Genomic DNA, 27593 nt, shown 5'->3' on the forward strand with positions numbered 1-27593 from the left:
GCTTTGAGATATTCAGAGTGGTAGATACAGAACAAATCATTGCTCAATAAGTACTGCCCAAAGTCAGAAACCCAACTCCAACTTCATTACATCCCTCAGCTGTTTCACTACAAGTGGGCATTGGATTCAAGGTGTCAAATATAGCTGTACTAGACCAATGTCAGAGAAGGCAGTGGCACCCCACTCCAGTACTCTTGCCTGGAAAATCCCATGGATGGAGAAGCCTGGTAGGCTGCAGTCCATGGAGTCGCTAAGAGTCGGACACAACTGAGTGACTTCACTTTCACTTTCATGCATTGGAGAAGGAAATGGCAACCCACTCCAGTGTTCGTGCCTGGAGAATCCCAGGGACGGTGGAGCCTGGTGGGCTGCCGTCTATGGGGTTGCACAGAATCAGACACGACTGAAGCGACTTAGCAGCAGCAGCAGACCAATGTAGCTGGGCTGGTGCTATGGTCAGGGCTTCATCTATGGCCCTGGACTCCTCAATTTATTAGGTAGTAAATTTGATAAAGGCAAAGAATGTATGTCCAAATTTTCAGGTTATACAAAATGGAAGAATACCAAAGACCCTGATTGTTCACTTTCAGAATTCAAGATCAGTATAGCTTGGAATATTGACCCAAGTAGAATAAGATAACAGACTAAATAGAAAGCCCTGCATCTATAGATAAAGCATTACCACAAAAGATCATAGAGGTATTGATTAGCAACACCTCAATGACAGAAAGTAAATTTTAAACAAACTGTCAACCCTAAGTCAAGAATTAGATGTAGGCAAACTCAAAAACCTAATGTAATGACAGAACTTTCTTGCAAGTTTGACTCTAATAAGTAACAGCATAACTGGATATCTGCATCTTTGGCCTGGACATCAGTGGACACTGGAAGCAAGAATGATGTCTCCAGCTAACATTTATGGTATCGTTGACATAATCAAAACAGACTCAAGCAATACTGAAACTAAGAAATGGAACAGAACACAGGAAGGTGCCTAATATGTGTGGAAACCAATAGGACTCTGAGGAAGTTGAGGCCCTTCTCATCTCCGAAGATCCCCAGATTTGTCTGGGCAAATGCTTGGAGAATCCCAGGGACAGAGGAGCCTGGTGGGCTGCCGTCTATGGGGTCGCACAGAGTCGGACATGACTGAAGTGACTTAGCAGCAGCAGCAGCAGAAATGCAACTGCCACCAGTCTTGAAAGCCACAGTCTCTTCAAGAACCGTGCTGAAAGCCTCCTCACTGAACACTAGAAAAAGACAGTATCTCAGCTCACGTTCAGGTCAAAGAATCACACTTTATTTGAAGTTTATATAAATTTCTGGAGATGTGAGTTAAATCTCTGGGTCAGGAAGATTCCCCTGGAGAAGGAAATGGCAACCTACTCTGGTATCCTTGCCTGGAAAATCCATGGGAGAGGAGTCTAGTGGGCTACAGTCCATGGGATGAAAAGAGCCCCACCATCATACACATGTTTTGTTTCATATTACAGTATCTTTCCAATCTCCTTTGCAGTTCATCTTCCTCCCATCATCTTAATAACACATACCCTGTAATGAACAGCATGGTTATCATGGGGACAGAGGAAGAGAAAGCATGAGCCTGACAACAGAGTATTCCGTCATCCAGCATCGAGGTATGAGTTCTGTGTATCCTGTGGCCATTTCAAGGATCCTGATCCATACCGGCCAATCAAAAATGCAAAACTTTCATCCAAATGAAGGTCAACCTGATCTCTGGACACCAGAGCTACATTTCAAAGCCATGAAATCTTTCCAAATATCCTCCATGGGAAGAAAAGGTCTAGAGCATAAATCCAATTAAAAAAACAAACCTATGGCATAAAGACATATAGAAAGGTAGAGAGTGTTTAAGACATGGAAAATTAGTTGGACAAAACTAGTTTAATTTCCTAAAAATGCTGTCCTCCTTGCCTGCAGGCCACTATGTATGCTGCTTTCTCTTTTCACCTAATTCCTGTTTATACATTAAGACTCAACTCAGCCATCATCTTCCAAGGAAGGCCTTCTGTGACCTCCTAACCAGACACCTGCAGCACTGCCGTTCAATGATGAATACCTCTATCACACGGCTCCCCAGGGGTCCTTGTGCTCTTTCTGGCCTAGCATTTATCTCCCTGTTATCAGTTGTCTGATAATATGTCTCTATCTTCTACCAATCTTCAGCTTATCTGAGCATATAAGGGCACAGGGACTGTGGCTGTCCTGTTTACGATTCCTTCCTAGCATCTCGCTCATATATGGGGCTAAGACAGTATTTCACAAATGAATCAGGCAATTGATTTCTTTCTTTTCACACTTGAGGTCACAAAGACACAGCCTCTGTAGAGGAAAGAAACTCCAAAATGGCATATTTCTTTAACTTGGAGCACTTCGGAAACAAATTCAGCATGATCTCTAACCTTCTTAGTCTCTATTCATTTACATTATTTACTAAGTTCTCCACAATTTATTATTTTTGAGGAGTTAGCTGTTGTCTTTGAACAGAAATATTGACTCCATCTGTTTGAGTTTAACCCCCACTTCCTATCTGCTTGAAAAGAATTTTTTTTTGGCGAGAAATTGAAGCAAGTGATTCCTTATCCTTTTTCAGTTACCCATCACAATTAGCAGATCAATGACCATACAAGTCATCAATAAAATACTTTACTCAATATTTGCATTAAATTGCTAGTGTATTTGTCTCCTAGCTCTGTAATATAACCCTTTTAAAATTGGCTTGCCCTTCTCAGATACAGTGCTTTACCAGAAAATTCAGGGAATAAAAAGATGACATTTAACATTTAAGTTAGCGGGAAAAAATTCCTTACTTTATCACTTTTCCACTTAGAAGCAGTCCTAAGTAATACATTAACTACAAACCAGCAGCACTAGGCTTCTTTTAGTCACTTTATAACACTGACAGAATTATTAGTTAAAATTAGACTTCTCATTTTCATATCAGGGGAGACATCAACATTAGTTTCTGTATTAAACACAAAAGTTATTTATACAATCTGGAACTGCAGAAAGCTTTTTAAATGGATTTAAGGTGATGGATGCAGGATTGTCTGAATATGTGTTTAATAGAAATTATGATTATCAACCAACAATATTTTGGAAAGGCAATCATTTCTTCACTACAGTGTAGTAATACATTTTCCAGTCTACACAAAAAATAAATACTACATAGAAAAGGTATCTTACAATACTTTCAGTTCTACAGAGTACTACATTACTGCTTGTCAACTTGCAATTGTTCCATAATTCAACCTGCTGCAACTATAAAGCTGAATCCTGACTTGATTAAACAAAAGACACCACAAGTTTATGGGTTGTGCATATCTATGTGTAGACAGCAACATCAAGGATGAAAATAATAATTTTAAATCCTTAACACCGAAATAAAATAGTGTCTTCAATGAGAAGAAAGAAGAACATCTAAGGGGGAATAAAAATCAATTCTGCCTTTAATTTTCTATTCTACTTGGTGTAGGTTTCCTGAAGAATGTTTGTCTATAGACAAGTGAAGTAAATTTGCTGCAGAGAGGTGAATATATTTTCATCATCCAATATAGCAACAGGCAGATGGAGAGAGGAAAACTATCCTAAAATTGCTCTCCTATCTCAGAGCATAGCACATGATATGTCTGCACTAGTTCTCAGGGGCCACAAGACACTGGCCATCTGGGTATGGCTGCCCCTGGTCCTACCAGACCCCCCATCCAGGGCTGAGAAGTCACTACCTCAACGCATGTGTTACCCATTCATGGTACACGAATTAGGGTGCTCTGGCTTAGGAAACACTGGGATTCATAAATGGAAACAAAACGTTTTTAAAATTACAGATTAAGGGAAATTTCCCTAGCTCAAAATTACAGAAAAATTTCAGGTTACTGGTACAATTATAGAAACAAAGTTTGAATGGCCAGGGGGCAGGGAAGGTTAGTAGTTACAAGAAAACCCTTGATTTATAACACAAGTCCATCACTTATCGCCATATAAATATGAGGAAGTCATCCGACTCCTCCATGCTTTGGTTTCCTATTCTGTACAGAGGTGATTATTGTACTTTCCCCACAGTGTTACAAAGACTATTCAGTAGTAACTTACTACTAATTAAGTTACTAATTTGTAACTTAGTATGTGGTAATCCCTTAGAGGAATATTTGATAAATATTTGCTTTAATTATAAAACACATGGATACAATGGAATTAAAAATATATTTTCACACTTTGAAACAATAAAATTATAGAAAAGTTGCAAGATCAAATAATGAATTTTCCTGAATCATATGAGAATAAGTTGTCATCCTGATTTCCTAAATATTTTAGTATATTATTTTCTGTATTGTCATTTTTAAAGCTTTAAATATCTGTAGTGTTTTCTTGGGGACATTCTCCTCAATAACCAGAAAATAACTATCAAGATCAGAAAAATAATAGTGATATGCTGCTACCATCTAATCCACAGACCTCAGATAAGGGTCAGCATTCATCTCAATAACGTTCTTTATAGCAAAGCAGTGAGTTTAGAATCACATGTGTGTTAGTTTTTATTCTTTTTTAATCAGAAGAGATGCTCCATCTTTTCCTGACTTTCATGACCTGGACACTTTTGAACATAAAGTTCAATTGTTTTGGAAAAAGTTCCTCAACTTAGCTTGATCTGACATTTTCCCACAGTCAGATTCAGGTTACAAATCTTTATATGAGGAATATCACAGAAGTGACACTGTGTTTTCCATTTTGATTGGCCTTAGAGGTATGGGTAACTTTGATCAGTTTATTAAGTGATATCTACTAGGCCCCTCCACTAAAAAGTTACATTTTCTCCCTTTGCAGTTAATAAATATTGAAGGAAAGGGCAATACTGTGAAACTATGTAAATATCTCATTCTTAATCAAGCTTTCAATACATTTATGTATGTATGTCAGTTAAAAAAAAAAGGGGGGGGTTGGGGGAAATGTGAAGAAGGCAAACTATGCAATGCCAGCACTGTCTGGGTTTCCTCCCTTCCTCTCTGAATCTCAGGAAGTAGAGGTTGGAGAAAGATTCCTTCAACTCATCTCACATCTTCTCCAAAGCATGAACCTCAAATAAGAAGATACACATATAAATGTGTGCATGAGTGCTAATTCGCTTCAGTCCTGTCAAACTCTTTGCAACCCCAAGGACTATAGCCCACCCGGCTTCTCTGTCGATGCAATTCACCAGGCAGGAACACTGGAGTGGATTGTCATGCCTTTCTCCAGGGGATCTTCTCAACCCAGCAATAGAACCCATGTCTCTTATGTCTCCTGCACTGGCAGGCGGGCACTTTACCACTAGTGCCACATGGGAAGCCCAAACATATAAGCAAATATCACCAAATAAAAATTTAAGAAAAAATAAGGAAATGCCTCTCAGTAGATACGGAATATCTACCAGAACCTTACATATAAAGTGTAATGCTGAAAACATTCCCAATATAGTTAAAGGCAGACTAGAATTATGAAACTTTCTGTAGATTCTAACCTACTGTTAAAAGATGTTAAAATTTAGCAAGAAAGAGATGCAAAGGACATGACTGTCTGAGACTGTCAAAGGTACAGGGAAAGCAGTACTCCTGTGCACTGTGAGCAAGGAAGGGGAGGGAGAAGACTAAAATCAGGGCAGTTCAGCAATATCTATGCAATCGGCCAAGATTTTATTTTACATCACAGAAAAAGTTTTAAACCAAAGCTGTAAATTTTAATGGGCTTCCCTGGTGTCTCAGTTGGTAAAGAAATCTGCCTGTAATGCCAAAGACCTGGGTTCGATCCCTGGGTTGGGAAGATCCCCTGGAGGAAGGCATGGCAACCCACTCCAGTATTCTTGCCTGAAGACTCTTTTCATACAATATGTTTCATAAAACATGTATCTTTTCATAAAACATGTAACTTTTAATAAAATATGTCCTTGATAAAGAGACCATCATAATCTCAAAATTGAAAAGCATGTGCAGAGCTACGTTTTTTTAAAATATATATATAAATGTTTCCCTGGTGGCTCAGATGGTAAAGAATCTGCCTGCAATGCAGGAGACCTGGGTTTGATCCCTGGATCAGGAAGACAACCTGGAGAAGGGAATGGCAACCCACTTCAGTATTCTTGCCTGAAGAAACCCATGGACAGAGGAGCCTGGTGAGATACAGTCTGTGGGGTCATAAAGAGTCAGACACAATTAAGCGACTAATACACACACATTTTTATATTACTGAAAGTCAGCATGGTTATCAACAAGTACTAGTGTAGTTATTACTGCCATTGTCTAAATGGCATTTTAATGGACTAGCAATATTTGAATAAAACAAAGGCATGTAAATTCATAAATATGATATATTTATTCCATAAAATTGATCTTTTTTCAACAAAATCATCAGACTATGTCATAATCCAGATTTTTCACAAAACATGTACTTTATTGACATTAACTTCAAAGTAGGCTTCTGAAGCTAGTGTATACGTAGTTTTTTCTCATTGTAAATTGGAGCCATTACTCACTGCTGAGAGTAGATACAATCTGGAATTATTAATAGAGTTGATACATTATATGTAGATTATAGCTAGTACATTATATGGCATCCAAACACTGTAATGAACTATGTATGATAAATTATCATTGCTATAGAATATATTATAAAAACTTTTAATTTAGTTGTGTAAATGATTACTACAGCATTACTTTTAACCTCACTTACATCAATTATTTAGGCCCATAAAATGTTAAGTTCTTTCTTCAAGGTTTTTAACATTAGGACATTATTTTTTAAAATGAAAAAACAGCAGCATGTTGCTCAGTTTGTTCAAGTATCTTTTAGAGACTATACCTTGATCTAGAACAGTAGAAATGGTCTTGGTAGAAATTAGCTTCAGCTTTATATGCTCTTAAACCTCCTCCTTTATAGGTGTATATATATATTTATTATATTTAATTCAAATGCTGATTTTGTATATATTCAGTTCAGTTACTCAGTTGTGTCCGACTCTTTGCGACCCCATGAATCACAGCACACCAGGCCTCCCTGTCCATCACCAACTCCCGGAGTTCACTCAGACTCATGTCCATCGAGTCAGTGATGCCATCCAGCCATCTCATCCTCTGTCGTCCCCTTCTCCTCCTGCCCCCAATCCCTCCCAGCATCAGAGTCTTTTCCAGTGAGTCAATTCTTTGCATGAGGTGGCCAAAGTACTGGAGTTTCAGCTTTAGCATCATTCCTTCCAAAGTAATCCCAGGGCTGATCTCCTTCAGAATGGACTGGGTGGATCTCCTTGCAGTCCACGGGACTCTCAAGAGTCTTCTCCAATACCACAGTTCAAAAAACATCAATTCTTCGGCGCTCAGCCTTCACAGTCCAACTCTCACATCCATACATGACCACTGGAAAAACCATAGCCTTGACTAGATGGACTTTGTTGGCAAAGTAATGTCTCTGCTTTTGAATACGCTATCTAGGTTGGTCATAACTTTCCTGCCAAGGAGCAAGCATCTTTTAATTTCATGCCTGCATTAGTTTGATTCTATTAAAAGTGTTTTTTTTCTAAAATGAACAAAAAGTTCTAATCTTTAAAAGGTTGAAATATCCACACTTAGATGTCTGTATACATTTGCAAACATTTTAAATAATATGTAATAGTTCATAGTCAAATGACTATAGGTAGTACAAATTAAAAAAAAATAGTTTCTCACCCAAAATTTCTTGGCATTTATTTGAAGATATGCTGTTGTTTCATATAACTATTCTACTGCATTTCATTCCCATTTTATCTACATTAATATAATTGCTTACTCAGCTTTCACTATGATGATGATATTCTCACCATGCATCTAAGATTTAATGTCATATCTCTCATGTGATTCATGAAAACATTCAATTTTGGGACACAGAGATCAGGTATGATTTTTGACTTGTTCCTGGGACAGTAGAGCCCACATCTTATGGGCATAAATTTACACTATGTTGCCAGTTATGTGGTAGAATTATTCACAAATATTTTGACCAGGATTCTAGCTCATACACCTTTTACTTACCAATCTTGTTAGCATCATATAATTACCCTTCATAATGTCTTGCTATGCTAAGTCACTTCAGTCGTGTCCGACTCTGTGTGACCCCATAGACAGCAGCCCACCAAGCTCTGCCGTCCCTGGGATTCTCCAGGCAAGAACACTGGAGTGGGTTGCCATTTCCTTCTCCAATGCATGAAAGTGAAAAGAGAAAGTGAAGTCGCTCAGTCGTGTCCGACCCTCAGCGACCCCATGGACTGCAGCCTTCCAGGTTCCTCCGTCCATGGGATTTTCCAGGCAAGAGTACTGGAGTGGGTAATCATGTCTTAAGTTAATAGTTAATATTCAAAATCACTTTTGCAATTTTCCTCTCAGCACTTTCTACAAAAGATGTACAGTCAATGAAGAGTCATTAATTTTGACTCCCTTGTCTTCCTGTCTTGGGAGTTAAAGCCCATGCATGATAAAAGCTTATTATCGGGCATACTTTTGTTAATGGTACACTCACTGATTGTATATTTGCTATACAAATATTGTATCTTTAATTTATTGTCTCACTTGATTTCCCACTAAATTAACCATCTCACTTTCATATCTCCATTCTAAATAGTCACCATTTGATTTAGTTTTTTCTTAGATCCATCCTTTACGTTCAGCTATTCCAGCAAGTTTTGAAATCATTTCTACTGCATCCAGACATTTTCCAATCTGTTAGTGCTACAAAAAGGATCATTGTTCTTAGCTAAATATCAGATATACATTACCCTTTTGGGACTATTATTTCAATGTTCTTTATCAGTGTTCAGTGGTTGAATACTATCAATGATCTGCTCTTTATTTAGCTTTCTAAGCTCTAAATGTGTATGTGCTTTTTATGTGCAAATGATATTTTATGTTCGTTTAATTGAGAAAGTAATTGTTTTCAATCACCTCTGCATCATTGAACAAAGCTGATCCTTAAGATTAATTTGAAACAAGTAACACCAGAAAAAAAACATCATTTTTGTGCTGAAACAGAAAAGCCAGTTTCTAATTTATTTCTCCATTTACAAAATATGTCTATAATTAAATATTTCCTGCTATGTTCAACCAATAGAAAATTGTAAATACTAACTTTTTTCAGACTATATTTTGCAATAAATATTTTCATGCTGTCAGAAAAATGTCATACCCCTTTTCCAGGATTAGCTTCCAGTAAGCAGAGTAGAATGGCCCAATCTTTCTTCTCTAATTTGCTAATTTTATGACAGTGGTTTTCTTCTAAAAGAAGAAACTCTGCTGGGGAGAGTTGCATTTTTAAAATTTTAATTTGTGAATTAAATATGAATAATTTTCTCTTATTTTTACACTCATGATTCTGATCGACAATTTAAATCTTCACTTAGTAACACAGATATAAGCTGCATGTATTTTATCTGATCTATTCTAGTTGTAGGTTTGAATTTGATGCGATTAATTTTCTTAATCACAGTCATTATTTTATCAGTAATTACCTTCAATAGGTTTCCCAGGTGGTGCTAGTGGTAAAGAACCACCTGCCAATGCAGGAGAGGCAAGAGACTGGAGTTTGATCTCTGGATCAGAAAGATCCACTGGAAAACGAAATGGCAACCAACTCCAGTATTCTTGCCTAGGAAATCCCATGGACAGAGAAGCCTGATGGGCTACAGTCCATGGGATCTCAAAGAGTTGGGCACAACTGAGCACACACACACACACACACACACACACACAAGATTACCTTCAACAAATCACAAATATGTATTGTCCTATTAGCAAATTTTTTTTGTAGTTTGGGCTTAATAGCATTAAATGCTTACTTCAGTGTTTCCAAGTTTTATTAATCAAATGGCCTCTTTGAAGATTTTTCTTTTCAGCTTCATTTCTTTTCTAAACTCCAATTCATTTTTTCCACTATTATCTTGACCTTATTCTTTAAATTTTTTTTAAATTGGAGTATTAATTGCTTTACAATGTTGTGTTAGTTTCTGCTGTACAAAATGAATCAGCTATATGCATACATATATCTGTTAGGTAGGGAGAATAGGAAAAAGGAGTCCAGAATGGTGGAGGCTAAAAGACAAAGAAGAGAAAAGTCCATGAAAATAGAACAAAGGAGGTCCAAGGGCTGGAGTGAGAGCCTCAGGTAAAACAAAGATCCCTCCTGGCTAGGCCAGTTTACATAAGGCAGGCTCAGAGGGAGGAGATAAAACATAAAAAGAGGAGCCAATATTGAGCTGGGGGCTTCTCTTTTCTTCTCCTCTTTGGGTCAGCCTGCCCTCATGCCTCAAGGATGTATTTTCCTTTGCCTGTCAATAAAACTGAGCTATAACACTGGTCCATCCATTGCTTCAAATTTTTGCTGCAAAAAGACATAACGAAGGAAATTACACACTCCCCCAACATATACCCTTCCCCTTGAGCCTCCTTCCCACCTCCCATCTCACTCCTCTAGTTGACCTTATTTATTCTTTTGAAAGAGTTAAAAATGAAATATAATTGTCAAATCAGATCAGATCAGTCGCTCAGTCTTGTCTGACCCTTTGCGACCCCATGAATTGCAGCACGCCAGGCCTCCCTGTCCATCACCAACTCTTGGAGTTCACTCAGACTCACGTCCATTGAGTCAGTGATGCCATCAGCCATCTCATCCTCTGTCGTCCCCTTCTCCTCCTGCCCCCAATCCCTCCCAGCATCAGAGTCTTTTCCAATGAGTCAACTCTTCACATGAGGTGGCCAAAGTACTGGAGTTTCAGCTTTAGCATCATTCCTTCCAAAGAAATCCCAGGGCTGATCTCCTTCAGAATGGACTGGTTGGATCTCCTTGTACTTAGTAAAAAAATTAGTACATTTTCCTCCAAAATATTTATAGTCAGAAATATAACAAATTCATTCAAAAATCATAAATTGAATTTCTATTCTCAAAGTTATTTTACTTTTAAAGTATTTCAAATTAAATACTAATTCAAAGATAAATTGTAACTTAACTAATTTTTAAATCAAAATTAAATAAAACCAACAATAAATTTGGTGTTCTGAAAATATAATTCTTAATAAATACTATTAGAAAAAATAAAATGATTTTCAATAACATAATTTAGCTTCCATATATTTGTCAATGTAAAAACTTAGTCTCTTACTTCACTCATGCTACATTTGGATTTTTATTTTGAATTTGAATTGCTTATTCCTATAAAATATTACTGAGGCAACATGTAGCAGCTTTGTGAAAGCTAGGCTAATTTATAGTACTTTGAACTGGAACAGGATGAATAGTAACAGCGTAAAATATGCACTCTCAACTCTTTGAAACAGTATTTGCAAAAATCTATTTCATATGCTAAGAAGAAGAATTGGACATGTTAATTTGTCTTTTCTCTTACCTATGGGGATTTTATTGGCAAAATCCACCCCTCTCTGAAACAGTATTCATCTCTAACATTATTAAGGAATCACCCACCCTGGTGTTATATCCTTCAGACATATTACCTTTTGTTTGTGGACATAGGTGAAGAGCTGTGGGAAGGTACTTTGCTGGGGCCTGAATTGGGTTAGTCACAAAATCCATTCTTAGGGCTACCATTGTTATTTCTAGCCCTGAGCACCAGGGCTAGAGTACCAGATCCAAAATGTCAAGTGTCCTTTAGTTCTGAAATAAGTGTATCTTTTGAGTATGTAATATGTGAGGCCAAGGTCAGGAGCCTCTTGTTTCCCTGGGTTACTAGAGAACAGGTAATTCAGCAGTATACCCATGGTAAACAACAGTTTAAAAGCTGTATCTATAGGTAGTGACTGATAGAAAAACTCATCAAGGCATTTTGTTGGGTAAAAAATTAAAGTTCCAAAATATATGCACAATACCACTTATAGACATTTTTAATCAAATGCTTCCATTTGTTCTACATATAAACAATAAAAGGAGGGATGCATATGAAATAAAAGTTATTAAAACCCTAGGGAGGGAAGTAAAAATTGATTTTGAATAAAGAATTTTAAACCCACCTACAATATTTAGCTTATCATAAAAAGAATGATTTAATTATTTACTGAAATAATTAAAATTTGAAAATTTCCCTTCAAAATGAAATGTGTTGGGAAAACTTGATTTACAAGTCTGACTGTATGAATGTTAAATCATGCAAATATGATGTGATTTAATTTTTAAATTGAGATAATTAACATAGACTATAATAGTTTTAGGTGTTCACCATAATTTTTCAATATGTGTATACATTGTGAAATGATCATCACAATAAATCTCACTACAATCTGTTACCAAATATAGTCAAAAACATGTTTTTTTTTTCTTTTTGTGATGAGGACTTCTGATTTACTCTTAGCAATTTTGAAATATGCAATAGAGTACTATAAGCTACAGTCACTATGCTGTACATTATATACCCATGACATTTTAGAAGTTTGTACCCTTTGATCTCTGTCAATCATTTCACCCTCATTCTACTTCCCTCCCTTCTGGCAACAAGAATCTTTTCTCTATAATTACTACCTTGCTTTTGTTTTATTTCTTTATTTTTCAGATTCCATATGTGAGATCACATGGTATCTGTCTTTCTCTGATATATTTCATGTAGAATAATGCCCTCAAGGTCCATCTGAGTTATTACAAATGACAAGATTTTGTTCTTTTTTATGGTTGAATAGTATTGCATAAGATATGCATAAACATGTCCAGCCACACATCCATAGTTGGACACTTAGGTTATTTCTTGCCTACTGTTACTAATCCTGCAATGAATATAGGCATGCGTATTATCTTTTGGAGCTGGTGTTTTCATTTTCTTAGGATAAATAAATAAATTCCAGAAGTAGAATTGCTGGATCACATACTAGTTCTATTTTTAATATTTTCAGGAAACTCTACACTATTTTTCATAGTTGTTGCACCAATTTACATTCCCTCCAACAGTGCAAATGGGTCCTGATTTTTCAAATCCTCACCAACACTTGTTATTTCCTTATCTTTCTGATAAGAGCCATTCATTTAACAGGTATGAGGTGATATCCCATTATGGTTTTAATTTTCATTTCCCTGATGTTTAGTGATGTTGAAGACATTTTCATGTAGCTTTTGACCAGCCCTGTGTCTTCTTTGAAAAATTTCTATTCAGATCCATTTTTAAAATCCAAATGCCCATTTATTAATCCTATTTTTTTACTGACTTATATGAGTTCTATATAAATTTTGGATATTAAGTTCTTATCAGATAGATGATTTGCAAACTGCCCCCATTCAGCGGGTTGCTTTTTCACTTTGTTGATGGTTTTCTTTGCTGCATAGAAGCTTTTTGGTTTTATTTTACTTCTGCCTCAGCAGTACATGAACTGACAATTTACAGGTGTATAACCTGGGTTTCAAAGAGGAAGAGGAACCAGAGATTAAACTGTCAACATTTGTTGGATCACACAAAAAGCACTACAAACCCTTTCACTCTGTAGACCACAACAAACTGTGGAAAATTCTTAAAGAGACAGGAGTACCAGCCCACCTTACTTGTCTCCTGAGAAACCTGTATGCAGGTCAAGAAGTAACATTCAAACCAAATGTTGAACTACTGACTGATTCAAAATTGGGAAAGGAGTAGGCCAAGGCTGCATATTGTCACCCTGTTTGTTTACCGTATATGCAGAGTACATCATGCAAAAAATGACAGGCTGGGTGAATCATAGACTGCAATCAAGATTGCCAGGAGAAATATCAACAACCTCAGATATGCAGATGATACCACGCTAATGGCAGAAAGTGAAGAGGAACTAAAGAGCCTCTTGCTGAAAGTGCAAGAGGAGAGTGAAAAAACGCTTAAAACTCAACATTCAGAAAACTAAGATCATGGCATCCAGTCCCATCACTTCATGGCAAATAGAAGGGGAAAAAGTGGAGACAGTGGCCAATTTTATTTTGGGGGCTCCAAAATCACTGCAACTATGACTGTATCCATAAAATTAAAAGATGCTTGGTCCTTGGAAGAAAAGCTATGAGAAACCTAGATAATGTATTAAAAAGCAGAAATATCTCTTTGCCAAAAAAAGTCTGTATAGTCAAAGCTATGGTTTTTCCAGTAGTCATGTGGACCATAAAAAATGCTGAGTGCCAACAAATGAACACTTTCAAATTATGCTGCTGGAGAAGATTCTTAAGAGTCCCTTGGATAGCAAGAACATCCAGCTAGTCAATCGTAAAGGAAATCAACCCTGAATGTTAATTGAAAAAAAAATGATGCTGAAGCCCCAATACTTTGGCTATCTGATGCTAAGAGCCAACTTATTGAACTTTTCCACCCTGATGATGGGAAAGATTGAAGGCAAAGGGAAAAGTTGGCGACAGAGGATAAGATGGTTAGATAGCATCACTGACTCATTGGACATGAATCTGAGCAGGCTTTGGGAGTTGGTAAAGGGCAGAGGAGCCTGGCATGCTATAGTTCATGAGGTTGCCGAGTGGGACTCTACTTAGTGACTGAGCAGCAACTTAATTATTACATTTGTTACCTTTACTTTTGGATTCAGATCCAAATATTTGTCATCAAAATTAATGTCAAGGCATTTACTGCCTATGTTTTCTTCTAGGAATTTTGTGGCTTCAGTTCTTTTAAGTCTTTAATCTATTTTAATTAATTTTTATTAATATATATGGTATAAGACAGTAGTCTATTTTCATTCTTTTGTATTTTGCTGTCCAATTTTCCCAACACCATCTATTGAGACTGTCCTCTCCCATTGTATATTCTTGCCTCTTAAGTTGTAAATTAATGAACTGTATATGAGTGGGTTTATTTCTGGGCTCTCTAACTCTTTTGCATTGATCTACTTATCTGCCAGTCAGTACAATACTATTTTGATTACTATAGCTTGTAACATGGTTTGAAATCAAGGAGTGTGATGCTTCCAAGTTTGTTCTTCTTTCTCAAGACTGCCTTGACTAGTTCGAGTCTTTTGTGGTTCCATACAAATTTTAGGATTGTTTTTCCTATTTTTGTGAAAAATACCAGTGGAATTTTTATAATGGTTGCATTGAATCTGTAGATTGCTTTGATAGTATGGACATTAACAGTATTAAAATTTCTAATTCATGAACATGGCATATGCTTGTGACCTCCTCAATTTCTTTTATCAATACCTTACAGTTTTCAGTGTATAGGTCTTTCACCTCCTTGGTTAAATTTATTCCTTGGTATTTTATTCTTTTTGATGCAATTTCAAATGGAATTGTAGTTTTAACTCCTCTGATTGTGTACAGAAATGCAACTGAATATATAACAAAATGTATATTATGCATATTCATTTTGTATCCTGCAACTTTTCCGAATTCATTACTAGTCCTAATAGTTTTTTGGTAGAATCTTTAGGATTTTATATATATATAACCTTTTTTATTCACAAATAGTGAGAGTTTATCTCTTCCTTTCCAATTTGGATGCCTTTTCTTTTTCTGGTGTAAGTGCTCTTGTCAGAACTTCTAATACCATGTTGAATAAAAGTGGACATTTATATCTTCGTGATGTTGGAAGAAAACCTTCCAAGTTTTTCACCACTGAGTGTGATGTTAGATGTTAAATCTTTAATATATTACCCTTCAAGTTGTTACATGCTTTTTTCTTTCTACTTGACATTCCATATTTCACTATTTCTTGAAGTTTGGATACATCTACAAATTTGATTCTTTTTTTTTTTTTACTCAATCAGTTATGGGCTTTAGTGTTTACCTGAATGTTCCCTTAATTATTTTCACATAAAATATCCATATTTTATTTAAATAAAAAATTCCTGGGCTTCCCTGGTGACTCAGTGGTAAAAAATCCCTCTGCCAATGCAGGAGACACAGGTTCAATCCCTGGTCCGAGAAGATCCCACATGCCGTATAAAAACAGCTTGTGCTCCAGAGTCCAGAAACCTCAGCTACTGAGCCCTTGCACAGCAACTACTGAAGCCTGTGTGCCCTAGAGCCCATGCTCAGCAACAAGAGAAGCTATCACAATCAGATGCCCATGCACCGCAACTAGAGAATAGCCTATGCAGCAACAAAGACCCAGTAGAGTCAAAAAATAAACTAAAATTATAAAAGTCCTTTACAAAAAGTTCCCAAATACTCATGCTTTGAGTCAACCGTTATGATAAGCACATTAATTTCCTTTAATCCTTATAACAACCTCTAAGAAAGTGTTTTATTGTTGTTGTTTTACCAATAAGAGAACTGAGAGTCACAAAGGCTTACTGTACAAAATAAATGTCAACAAAAGTACTCAGCTTGAGAAAATCTAAAAACTACAGAGCTGGAAAAATCAAGACCAAATTCAAGTTTACATGCTCTAGGTATGCAAAAGGAAATAAAGTAAATGAGCAGCAAAAATGGGACAGATTCATTTTTCTTGATAGTTTTAGGAGAGAATCATAAAAAAAAGGAAAACATTTATCCACAATGTCTAGGTTTAGTTGAGCTAGATTCATCCTTGAGGAAAAGCTGAACAAATGTATATTTTAGGCTTTACTCTAAATAAGGTAGCTATAGTGCTTTCCAAGTTTGACAGCAAATTTTCCAAGATATGGGTGTTAGCTAAGAAGTAGAAGAAGGAAGTAAGGAAAAATTCAGTGCTGGAAGGAAAAAGAGAAATGTTGAATGGATCAGATTTCACACCTTCTGGATGGCCAGATAAGACAGTTCCTTGTCGCAAAAACAGCAATCCTGGAAATACAGAATCTCCCAGCCCTCTATTGGCTAAAGTAGCTTGATGCCCACTATTGCCAGGATGCTAGCAGCTTATAGTTGTGATGCAAAGACTCAGCTTTGTTTCGCAAGTCCCAGAAAACTTACTATGACATTTTAATATGCATCACAAAATATAATATAAATGCAGTAGTTAAGAAAGGTTAAAGTTTATAGAACACCTTCAGTGCCTTCAAAATATTTGTATTTATCTAATTCTTTCTCAAAAAAGGATTCTTGCTTATCTTCCTAGAGAAAAAAGTTTCCACTGATGTTAATAAATAACATAGTTTTTATGTTACAAATTAACATATATCAATACATAGTATTTATCAGAGGACTAGGGGCCATAAAAATGATTGCAACTTCCCTATCAGTTATATAGAGAAAAGATTCAATGTCTATACAGATAATCATGCCACTTTAGAACATGATTTTACTTATCTTTGTGATACTGAATAAAGTTTAATGTTAATGTGTATTTAACAAACCTATTGTGACATCTTTCCATACTCCACCTTTATCTTTCACTCTCCAGAAAAACCCAGAAATTTAATCTAAAATAACTAACTCGTAAGCATATAGCCCTATAACATAACAAAAGGACAATGTGTGCTATCTATGGGTTTCTTAACTCATTCTGAAGCTTTGGCTTATAAGCACAATCATCTGAACACTGTATTAAACACAGTCATTAATATTATCTGTGTAAAACCAAGCATCATTTAGGCCATCAATCAAACTCACAGAAAAACTTGAAAGAGCATCATCCCTAGGATGAAAAAGCATTTAAGTACCTAATCATGCATGAAACTTCCAGTACTGAGAAAATTAATTGCATGGCTCTGGGCCCCTGACCTCTAGTAGTTTTATAATCTGAAGCAGACAATGGAACAGAGCCATATGTATATAGGTCATCTGGCCACCAGAAAAGTAATAAACAGTAATCATCAAGGAATTTAGACATTCTCATGTGTTTTAAAGGGGGGAAATTTGGGTAAGCATCCACAAGTCCATTGAAATATGGCCTTTCTTTATTGTTCAAGAGGGAAATAGCCCAAACCCAAGTCATGACAAATTGTCACTTTACAACATAACCATGTGACAGATACTAAAGAGGAAGGCACCTAACCATGTCTAATATGGAGATCTCTCTCTGGTAAATGGAGTATCGTGAGCAGTGATATCCAATCTTTCACAGACACACCACCACAACTTTCTACCCCCGACTCCAGCATCTCCTTCCCAGAACTGATCACTACTACAAGTAATTTATGGAGTACATGCTTCATTGTGTGTTTCGTGTCTGTTCCCCTTGCTTGACCACAGACTCCATGAGCCCCACTACCTACTTGCAAAGTCCAGCACATCATAGGTGTTCTGTACATGTTTCTGAAAACAAGGAAGTGAGAAAGGGGTGAAAGAGAATAAAGATACTTCTGGCCATAAAACACTAAGTATAATTAGCATAGGAGACTAACAAACATGCAGTAGCTAGATTAATACAGAAGCTTTTTGAAACTCTCAGCAAACATTCAGCTCAAACCATAACAACTGATACTTAAGTACTTCCTGAGAAAGAGCATAAGACTTAGGAATCTTCAGCCTGCCTTAACTCTTGAAAGGACTCAGAAGTTCCTTTTCAACTCTGTAATATCAAATCTTCATCCCTTTATTGTAAGACTTTATTGTAAGACTCCCTGGTTATTTGGCTGTGACCGTACCATTTCTTACTATACACCATCTCTCCAATGTCCCAGTAGGAGCAGTTATTAAGAGGATTCATTCTGGATTAGGATTGCCAGGATCTGCTTTTCAGCTCTACCATTTGGCAGCTGTGTGACCTCAGGTATCGTATTTATCCTCTCTGGGCCTCAATGTCTTCATTCATAAAAGTTGTGTGACCTCAGGTAACTTATTTAACCTCTCTGTGCTTAAGTTTCTTCATCAAAAAAGATAAGAGTAATCTCACCTCATACAGATGTTGAAAGAGTTCAATGAGTTAATACATATACAAGAGCTTAGAAAGATATGTGGTATGTAAATAAAGGCTATATTTGTTTATTATTACTTAAGGCAGATTGAACTCATAAAGCCTCTTAATCTATCCAAGGAATGATTATTTTGCCTACCATCATTTCTCTGGAAAATAAGCCCATGCTGAATGTCTCATGCAAGCTAAATTCTGATTTCCATGCTAAAGACAATACTTTCAAATACTTTTTGAAAGTATTTTGTTAGTGTAAAGTGTGTTACAGAATATTAACAGAAAAATCACACCATTCTATCTCCTCTCATTTGTGAATATCTTTCTTATCAAATGAGTAGCACACACTTCATATCTGTCATGAAATCTGATATACACAGACAAGACTGGCTTTCCTAAGTAACCTCTCATGAGAGCAAATATATAAATTAAATTGGCAGGTGGCTTCCAGAAAGGAAGGGTAAAAGAAACCTCTACCAGGTTGATTTATATTCTTGATAAAATACACATATGGGTAAGATCCCATTCTAATGAACTCCACCGGACCCATAATCTGCTTTGGCTTTAATGAAATTTGTTATTGTGAATATATTGCTAGAAATCCTACCCCTAGTCTGAAGAGCTCTAGCTGTATCCCTGCTGATGGGTGGCCATTCCTGCTTGAATTAATAAGTGAAAAGATATGTTTTGAACCCAACTGGGAAAGGAGAGAAGTATAATGAGCTCACTATCCTGTAAACTTCTCTTTTCCAATTACTGCTTGAATCTAGGTTTGGCCTCAGATGGTGTTTCAGGTCCTGAGTGGATGAGTGTATAGATGTGCTTGATTTGGAGTTTTTCAGTTTGGAGATTTGGTGGGGGGTGGTGAGTAATTAAGAGACATACAGTGTTAAGAAAGAGGAAGAAAATGAATATCAACTGTTACTTAATCTTGTCAATATAAAAGAATTTTTAGAAACCTTTCAACTCTTTTGTTTCACCTTCCTTACTTTAAAGCAAAATATTTTGGACATGGCTAGTGAACAAGCACAAAATTAGCCAACAGAATCACTTCTTGTAGAGAAGAATTCATAGTAACAAGAATACATTGGTGATTTGGGCCACAGGCCACTTAATGGAAATCTCTTTGCTCTTTGGAATGCTTATTTATGGTGAAATACTTATTCATGAAAGATTGACTGATTCTATAACATCCAACTCAGTATCTTGCACCTCAATTTAGGCTTTATTATTTCATATATTCAAGATGCAATATTAAGCTATATAGTCAATATTGGATATTTGCATATACACACATATAACACAGAGGTATATATGTACACATAAACACACACATATATATATTTAAGGCAATTTGATTTGTAACAGTGGAATTTTTTAGTTTTAAATTTTGTTGATATTATGCTGCTAAAATAAAACAGGTGGAACTTTTTACTTACATCTATTCCATCTAATCTAGACAATTAACTTCAAGGAACATGTGCTAAGAAAACGACTCATAACAGGTTAAATAATATGTACATGAGTATTCACCCTGTCAACATCATGAGTGAAAATCAATACAAAATGAATGTCCAGCAATAAAGATATGACTTACTACTACTACTAAGTTGTTTCAGTCGTGTCCGACTCTGTACGAACCCATAGACTGCAGCCCACCAGGCTCCTCTGCCCATGGGATTCTCCAGGCAAGAGCACTGGAGTGGGATGACTTAGCGGTGGATAAAGTGTTAGTCTCTCAGTCACGTCCGACTGTTTGCGACTCCAAAGACTGTAGCCCACCAGGCTCTTCCTTCCATGGAATTCTCCAGGCAAGAATACTGGAGTGGGTTGCCATTCCCTTCTCCAGGGGATCTTCCCCACCAAGGACTGAACCTGGGTCTCCTGCATTGCAGGCAGATGCTTTAATGCATAATGAAATAGTTGCAATAATTAAAAATTATGCTTAAGAATACCAGAAATCAATAGGCAAGGCAAATTATTCCATAAACACAAAGGAAAACTAGGATCCAAATCCAAATTTTTCATACAGTAAGACTAAAAGAAAGATGTGTATGAAAAAGATAAAGATTCATAATAGTAGGAGAATGAATTTTTTTGCATTGTCAACTTTTTTTGGCTTTTATGATCTAAAGAAGTAGCTTTTATTTCAGTCTGTCCAAAAGATCAAGGTACTATTTGTTTAACCTACAATCTTACTAAATACCTTTTGAAATGACTGATAAATGCAGCTTAAATATTTTAATAGCTATTTTAACTATACCAAATGAAATTTTATTAGAGGATTTGGCTTAAAGGATTTTAAAATGACAAGTATACCTGTACCAGTTTTTGCAACGGTATTATGATTAGTGATGTCACACAGAATAGCCTATAAATCATAAGATATTATAAAGTATATTAAATACATTGCATGGACTTTTCATACTTAACAAGCAACACTGTCATTAATTGAATGTCATGGAAAAAACAGCTGTTGGATAAGATTATCATTAGATTATTACAAGGTAGTTTAGACATTCATTAGATCTACTAGATATTTATAATAAGTTTTAAAATATTCCAGCTGAAATAGTATGGGCTTTCTCGGTAGCTTGGTGGTAAAGAATCCACCTGCTAATGCAGGAGATGTGGGTTCAATCCTTGCGTCAGGAAGATTCCCTGGAGGAGGAAATGGGAACCCACTAGTAATCTTGCCTGGGAAATCCCATGGGCAGAGGAGTCTGGTAGAACCCCTACAGTTCATGGGGTCACAGTAGTCGAACATGAATTAGCAACTAAACAGCATCAACAAACAGTATGTATTTTGAATTTCTGACAGAATGTCTTCCATTAAAATTACAATATTTCTTAGGATATAAATCCTTCCAGTGAAATTATCTTTTTACAAGCAATTGTAAAGAGCTTTTTGTTGAGGATTTGATTTTCTTGTATGATTAAACTCATCAATTTTCATCTCAAAGATATTAACAAATACAAGAATGCTAACAGGACTACATAGCCTTTGTGTTTGCTCCTCCCTTATGACTAGCTTTCATTTTAATGCAAGTATGGCAAGTAGAATTAACAAAATTGGGTGAGTTATTCTTGTAACTTAATTCTTGAAATACAAGTTTCTTTCATATAAGAGAGTCCCATTATAGGACAGAGCCCTTTGTAAATGCAAATCAACACATTTTTTTCCTCCTTAAGTCATTGGCAAACTCTATGAAAGGAAGAGGAGTGGGGCCAAACTTTCACAGTAATGAATAAAGATTTGAATGAATAATTTCATTAATTAGAATATTTGGTATTTTTCACCAATTGTTTCAATCTATTACTATGAATGCCATAAAAACATGATTTTCATTATAGCTTTATTTTGTAAAAGTAGTAATTGACAATAGTTTAAATGGCCCTCAAAATGAAATAGTAGTAAAATAATTGTGGCTCTGCCATTTTATATTAGAATATATTCTTAAATAAATGTGGTATGTTATACATCATTTAATGCACATTCCTCCCTTTATGTTTATTTTTCTTTTTTTTTTTTTTTTGCTAGTGACTTATTACTGTTTATTTCAAATACATTCAGACTAGGGAAATGATGTTAGACAAAAAGCAAAATCAAGTGATTTTCTTATTCAAGTATAAAATGGGTCATAAAGCAGTGGAGACAACTCACAATATCAACAACACATTTGGTCCAGGAACTGGCAATGAATGTACAATGCAATGGTGCTTGAAGTTTTGCAAAGAAGACAAGAGCCTTGAAGATGAGGAGCATGGAACTTGACAATGACCAATTGAGAGGATCATCCAAGTTGATCCTCTTAAAACTGCATGAGAAGTTTCCCAAGAACACAATATCGATCATTCTATGGTCATTCAGCATTTGAAGCAAACTGGAAAGGTGGAAAAGTTCGATAAGTGAGTTCCTCACAAGCTGAACGAAAATTTTTAAAAAATATTGTTTTAAAGTATTGTCTTCTCTTATTCTATGCAACAACAATGGACCATTTCTTGATGGCACTGTGACATATGATGAAAAGTGAATTTTATATGAAAACTGGTGACAACCAGCTCAGTGGCTGGACTGAGAAGAAGCTCCAAAGCACTTCCCAAAGCCAAGCGTGCACCAAAAAAAAAGGTCATGGTCACTGTTTGGTGGTCTGCTGTTGGTCTGATCTATTACAGCTTTATGAATCCCAGCAAAACCATTACATCTGAGAAGTCTGCTCAGCAAGTTGATGAGATTTACCAAAAACTGCAATGCCTACAGTTGGCACTGGTCAACAGAAAGGGCCCAGTTCTTCTCCACAACAATGTCTGACTACACATCACACAACCAACATTTCAAAAGTTGTATGAATTGGGCTACAAAGTTTTGCCTTATCCACCACATTCAGCTGACCTCTCTACCAACCGAGTACCACTTCAAGCATCTCCACAACTTTTTGCAGGGAAAATGCTACCACAACCAGTAGGAAGCAGAAAATGCTTTCTAAGAGTTCATCGAATCCTGAAGCATGGATGTTTATACTACGGGAATAGACAAACTTCTGTCTTGTTAGCAAATGCGTGTTGATTGTAATGGCTCCTATTTTGATTAATAAAGACATGTTTGAGCCTAGTTATAATGATATTGCTGCTGCTGCTAAGTCGCTTCAGTCGTGTCTGACTCCGTACGACCCCATAGATGGCAGCCCACCAGGCTCCTCCGTCCCTTGGATTCTCCAGGCAAGAATATTGGAGTGGGTTACCATTTCCTTCTCCAATGCATGCATGCACGCTAAGTCGCCTCAGTCTTGTCCGACTCTGTGCGACGCTATGGACAGCAGGCCACCAGGCTCCTCCATCCACAGGATTCTCCAGGCAAGAATACTGGAGTGGGCTGCCATTTCTTTCTCCATATAATGACATTATCACCCTGCTTATTTAACTTCTTTGCAGAGTACATCATATGAAATGCTGGGCCAGATGGAGCACAAGCTGGAATCAAGATCGCTGGGAGAAATATCAATAACCTCAGATATGCAGATCATACCACCCTTATGGCAGAAAGCAAAGAGGAACTAAAGAGCCTCTTGATGAAGTTGAGAGGATGAGATGGTTGGATGGCATCGCCGATTCAATGGACGTGAGTTTGAACAAGTCTGGAAGTTAGTGATGGATAGGGAAACCTGGTGTGCTGCAATCCATGGGGCCACGAAGAGTCAGATACAACTGAGCAACTGAACTGTACTGATAATGATAAAATTCACAGTCCAAAACCAAAATTACATTTGTACCAAGCTAATATAAATTATGATCCAAACTTACTACGGAATATTAAGTATGCAATATTAAAAAAAGAGCAAATATAATCTATTGACCTAGAAAGATACCCATAATACATTATTTTTTAATAAAATCAACCTCCAACCCATTACATTTGGCAATATTCCATTTTAATTAAAACAATTTCTTGTATGATATTGTGTTATTAATGGTAAGGACTTCTGAAGAGTGAAGTTTGAGAGGTATAGATCTTTCAATTCTTAATTTTTGGAATTCTCTAAGTAAATTTGTGCCAAATCATCAACCCAATGAAAGAGACTGATCAGGAATCAAAATCCTGGGATATTTTAAAAATTGGTTAGTCACAAATTGGCTACTGGTCACAGAAAAATGAGATAATACTTCTCATACCATTGTATTCTTGCCGAAAGTAAATATCATATTTAAAGCACAATGCACCTGGTAGGTACACAGTAAATGTAGAATTACTCACTCTTTCATCCATTGGCACTTGGAATACGGTAAGCATTCAGTGAAACTGAACAGCTAAATGAACACAGGTATGAATGGATATGGAGAAGGCAATGGCACCCCACTCCAGCACTCTTGCCTGGAAAATCCCATGGATGGAGGAGCCTGGTAGGCTGCAGTCCATGGGGTCACTAAGAGTCGGACATAACTGAGCGACTTCACTTTCACTTTTCATTTTCATGCATTGAAGAAGGAAATGGCAACCCACTCCAGTGTTCTTGCCTGGAGAATCCCAGGGACGGGGGAGCCTGGTGGGCTGCCATCTATGGGGTCGCACAGAGTCGGACACGACTGAAGTGACTTAGCAGCATGAATGGATAACTCTTCCTCTAATTCAAAATCAAACAAAATTCTCAAGATGTTCTGCTTCTCCATTTCCTACTACACTCCCTGAAAAGTCTGTGCTCGCATCTCTTTCATATGGCACAACAAAATCTTCTCTCCAAAAGAGGCTGCTGCTGCTGCTGCTAAGTCACTTCTGTCATGTCCAACTCTATGTGACACCATAGATGGCAGCCCACCAGGCTCCCCCATCCCTGGGATTCTCTAGGCAAGAACACTGGAGTGGGTTGCCATTTCCTTCTCCAATGCATGAAAGTGAAAAAGTAAAGGGAAGTCACTCAGTCATGTCCGACTCTTCACGACCCCATGGGCTGCAGCCAACCAGGCTCCTCCGTCCATGGGATTTTCCAGACAAGAGTACTGGAGTGGGGTCCCATTGCCTTCTCTGCCAAAAGAGGCTAGGAAAGATAAAACAAACAAAAAAAAGGGACGTGAGTGTCTGGAAAGAGAAGACCTTCTTCAGAAATGCCACCATATTTAACTAGTCTTCTTTTTGGATTAGTAAGGGACTTTGCTTTGGTGCTTTTTGCAGTGAATTCTGGTATTTCCCTAGTACGTGGCATTTCAAAGCTGAGAGCTCCAGCTGTCCAACCTTCATCCTTCCACTGACTCATACCCAACAGATGGTGCAAATAGCCTGGCATAGATTCACTGGATCCATGTTGGGAGGAAAGCCTTGCCAGATGGCTGACAGTTTCTTTGAAGTTGCTCATTCTGGCAACAATGAATGACTAATAGCACATCCTTGGCTGAACAAAAAATAAGATACTAAAGTTTGAGAGAAATTTTGGAATATTTGGCTTCATATCTTTCACAATGCCTGCAATAACTTTCTATTAGTCATAAGATTTTATTAACATTATATGTTAGAGCTATGTCATTCTCTCACTTGAGATCTTAGTGCCTGAAGTTAAAATAAACCCATTACTACTGCTCAGATGATAGTAGAAAAAATAAAGGTCTAAAGGTCAGTGCACTCAGATTCTACCCTCTATTCTCACTTTAAACTTCCTAGGTAAACTTAGCCAAGATATTGATGTGCTTTGATCTTTAGATTCTGCATCTTTTAAAAGAAGGGTGAAAATACCTTCCTTATTTTGCAAGGTTATTGAGAAACACATATACTAATGAATATATAGCTGTTATGTAAAGTGTGATAAAAATGCTGTAAAGTTATATGTTATAGAGAATATCATACTGACCCCCCACAAGCAGGTTTGTGTTTGCTGCTGTTGTTGTTTAATTACTCTGTTGTATCCGACTCTTTGCGACCCCATGGACTATATCTTGCCAGGCTCCTCTGTTCATGGGATTTCCCAGGCAAGAATACTTGAGTGGGTTGCCATTTCCTTCTCCAGGGGATCTTCCTGATCCAGGGATAGAACCCATGTCAACTGTGTCTCCTGCATTACAGGCAGATCCTTTACAAATAAGCCACCTGGAAGCCCCTACAAGCAAGTATGAACCCTCAAATGAGCATAGGTTTACATGGATACGTATTCTTACCCCTCTGATGGCCATTGTGAGACTTGAGTTAAGATTGGAGGATAGTAGCATCACAGATGGAGACCCTCTGACCACCTCACATTTACCAGCTCAGCAGCACATTTTGGAGTTGTTAATTCCATAATCCTATAAAAATTTGCTTAAATCTTGGATTGATCTAAAAATTACTGTGCACCTGAAACTATCACAACATTGTTAATCAGCTATATTCCAATATAAAATAAAAAGGTTTTTTAAAAATAAAATTTAAAATATTTAATTACCGCATAACAGCAACAATTTTAGGAAATGTTTAGGAAAGATAGTATTGAAAAAGTTTCCTAACTTTGTGCTACCCTCATAAATCATTACCATTCCCGAGTAATAGTTCCAAAAATACTCATATGTATGTATGTTAGCACCGACATTAAAGCTTTTCTCCCCAGAAGATTGTAGTTTCCAGAATCAAAGATTTTGACCAAGTCATGGCTCTACCCTTAACTCTAATAGGAAGTCAGCCTGAAATGGCACAGATATCAGATATGGATATCCAATTCAAAAGTATAATACATATGAATTTTCCAGCATTAACCAATTTCAAATTGTATATGCTAGTCTGAGAAACATAAATATTGAAATCACTTTGTAACTGCATGTGTCTGTATTTCCCAGAAAACATTCTAGCATGTTTTATACAAATAAGTATTTACAAGCTACAGCATCGCAAAATGCATTGAACTATCTCCCAATCCATAAAAGAAAATAGTAGTCTGAATCACCTCTTTTCTTTTTACCAAAATAAGATTCTCAAATTAATTATTAACTCTTTTCCCTTTCTCCTTTTCACTAAGAATCAGTTCGTGGGAAGGCAGAGGATACTGAAGTCAAATGCCTTATTGACCTAAAAGTGATTACTTACAACAATTTATTCAGAATTTCACTTTAGTTTTATCATAAACAATTGATTACCTTCCTTTTTGAACAGATTATCATCAAAACATATTACAACCTGTTCAAAATGGTAGGTAACAGGTTGTCAGTTTTCCTTTTCTTTCAAATGAATTTGTGTACACATGAGGCTTAGGTTTAGTTTGTTGGCTCATAAAAATGGATAACAATTTTCCATGGTAGCTGTTAAACTGAAAGAAGTTGGTACTAGGTATCTAGTCAAGTTTGACGAGGAGGAAAAAAGCTACTTTAGACATTGTGAGCTCTCTCAGGAAATTCAGAGTTTCAAGGT

General features: G+C 36.6%; 1 protein-coding gene across 41 annotated transcripts in view; it reads right to left on the minus strand.

Moving 5' to 3' along the window:
• LOC129659367 (uncharacterized) overlaps positions 1-27593 on the minus strand; it is a 382363-nt gene that overhangs the window by 263869 nt on the left and 90901 nt on the right. For 2 of the 41 annotated variants that reach the window (XR_008718033.1, XM_055590636.1), the window contains exon 3: positions 22241-22620. The exons of 34 other annotated variants lie outside the window; for them this stretch is intronic. Coding sequence is in view for 4 of the 7 variants with exons in the window: in XM_055590636.1 (XP_055446611.1) it covers positions 22604-22620 (17 nt within the window). In the remaining 3 variants the exon portion in view is untranslated. Of the gene's footprint in view, positions 1-1380; positions 1401-6050; positions 6179-10009; positions 10393-22240; positions 22621-25122; positions 25267-27593 lie in introns of those variants that run through there. 5 more of the 41 variants (XR_008718051.1, XM_055590627.1, XM_055590622.1 and 2 more) reach the window with 5 other exon arrangements.

Source organism: Bubalus kerabau, chromosome 8 (genome assembly GCF_029407905.1).
Source record: "Bubalus kerabau isolate K-KA32 ecotype Philippines breed swamp buffalo chromosome 8, PCC_UOA_SB_1v2, whole genome shotgun sequence".
In the NCBI taxonomy this organism is placed as follows: domain Eukaryota; kingdom Metazoa; phylum Chordata; class Mammalia; order Artiodactyla; family Bovidae; genus Bubalus; species Bubalus kerabau.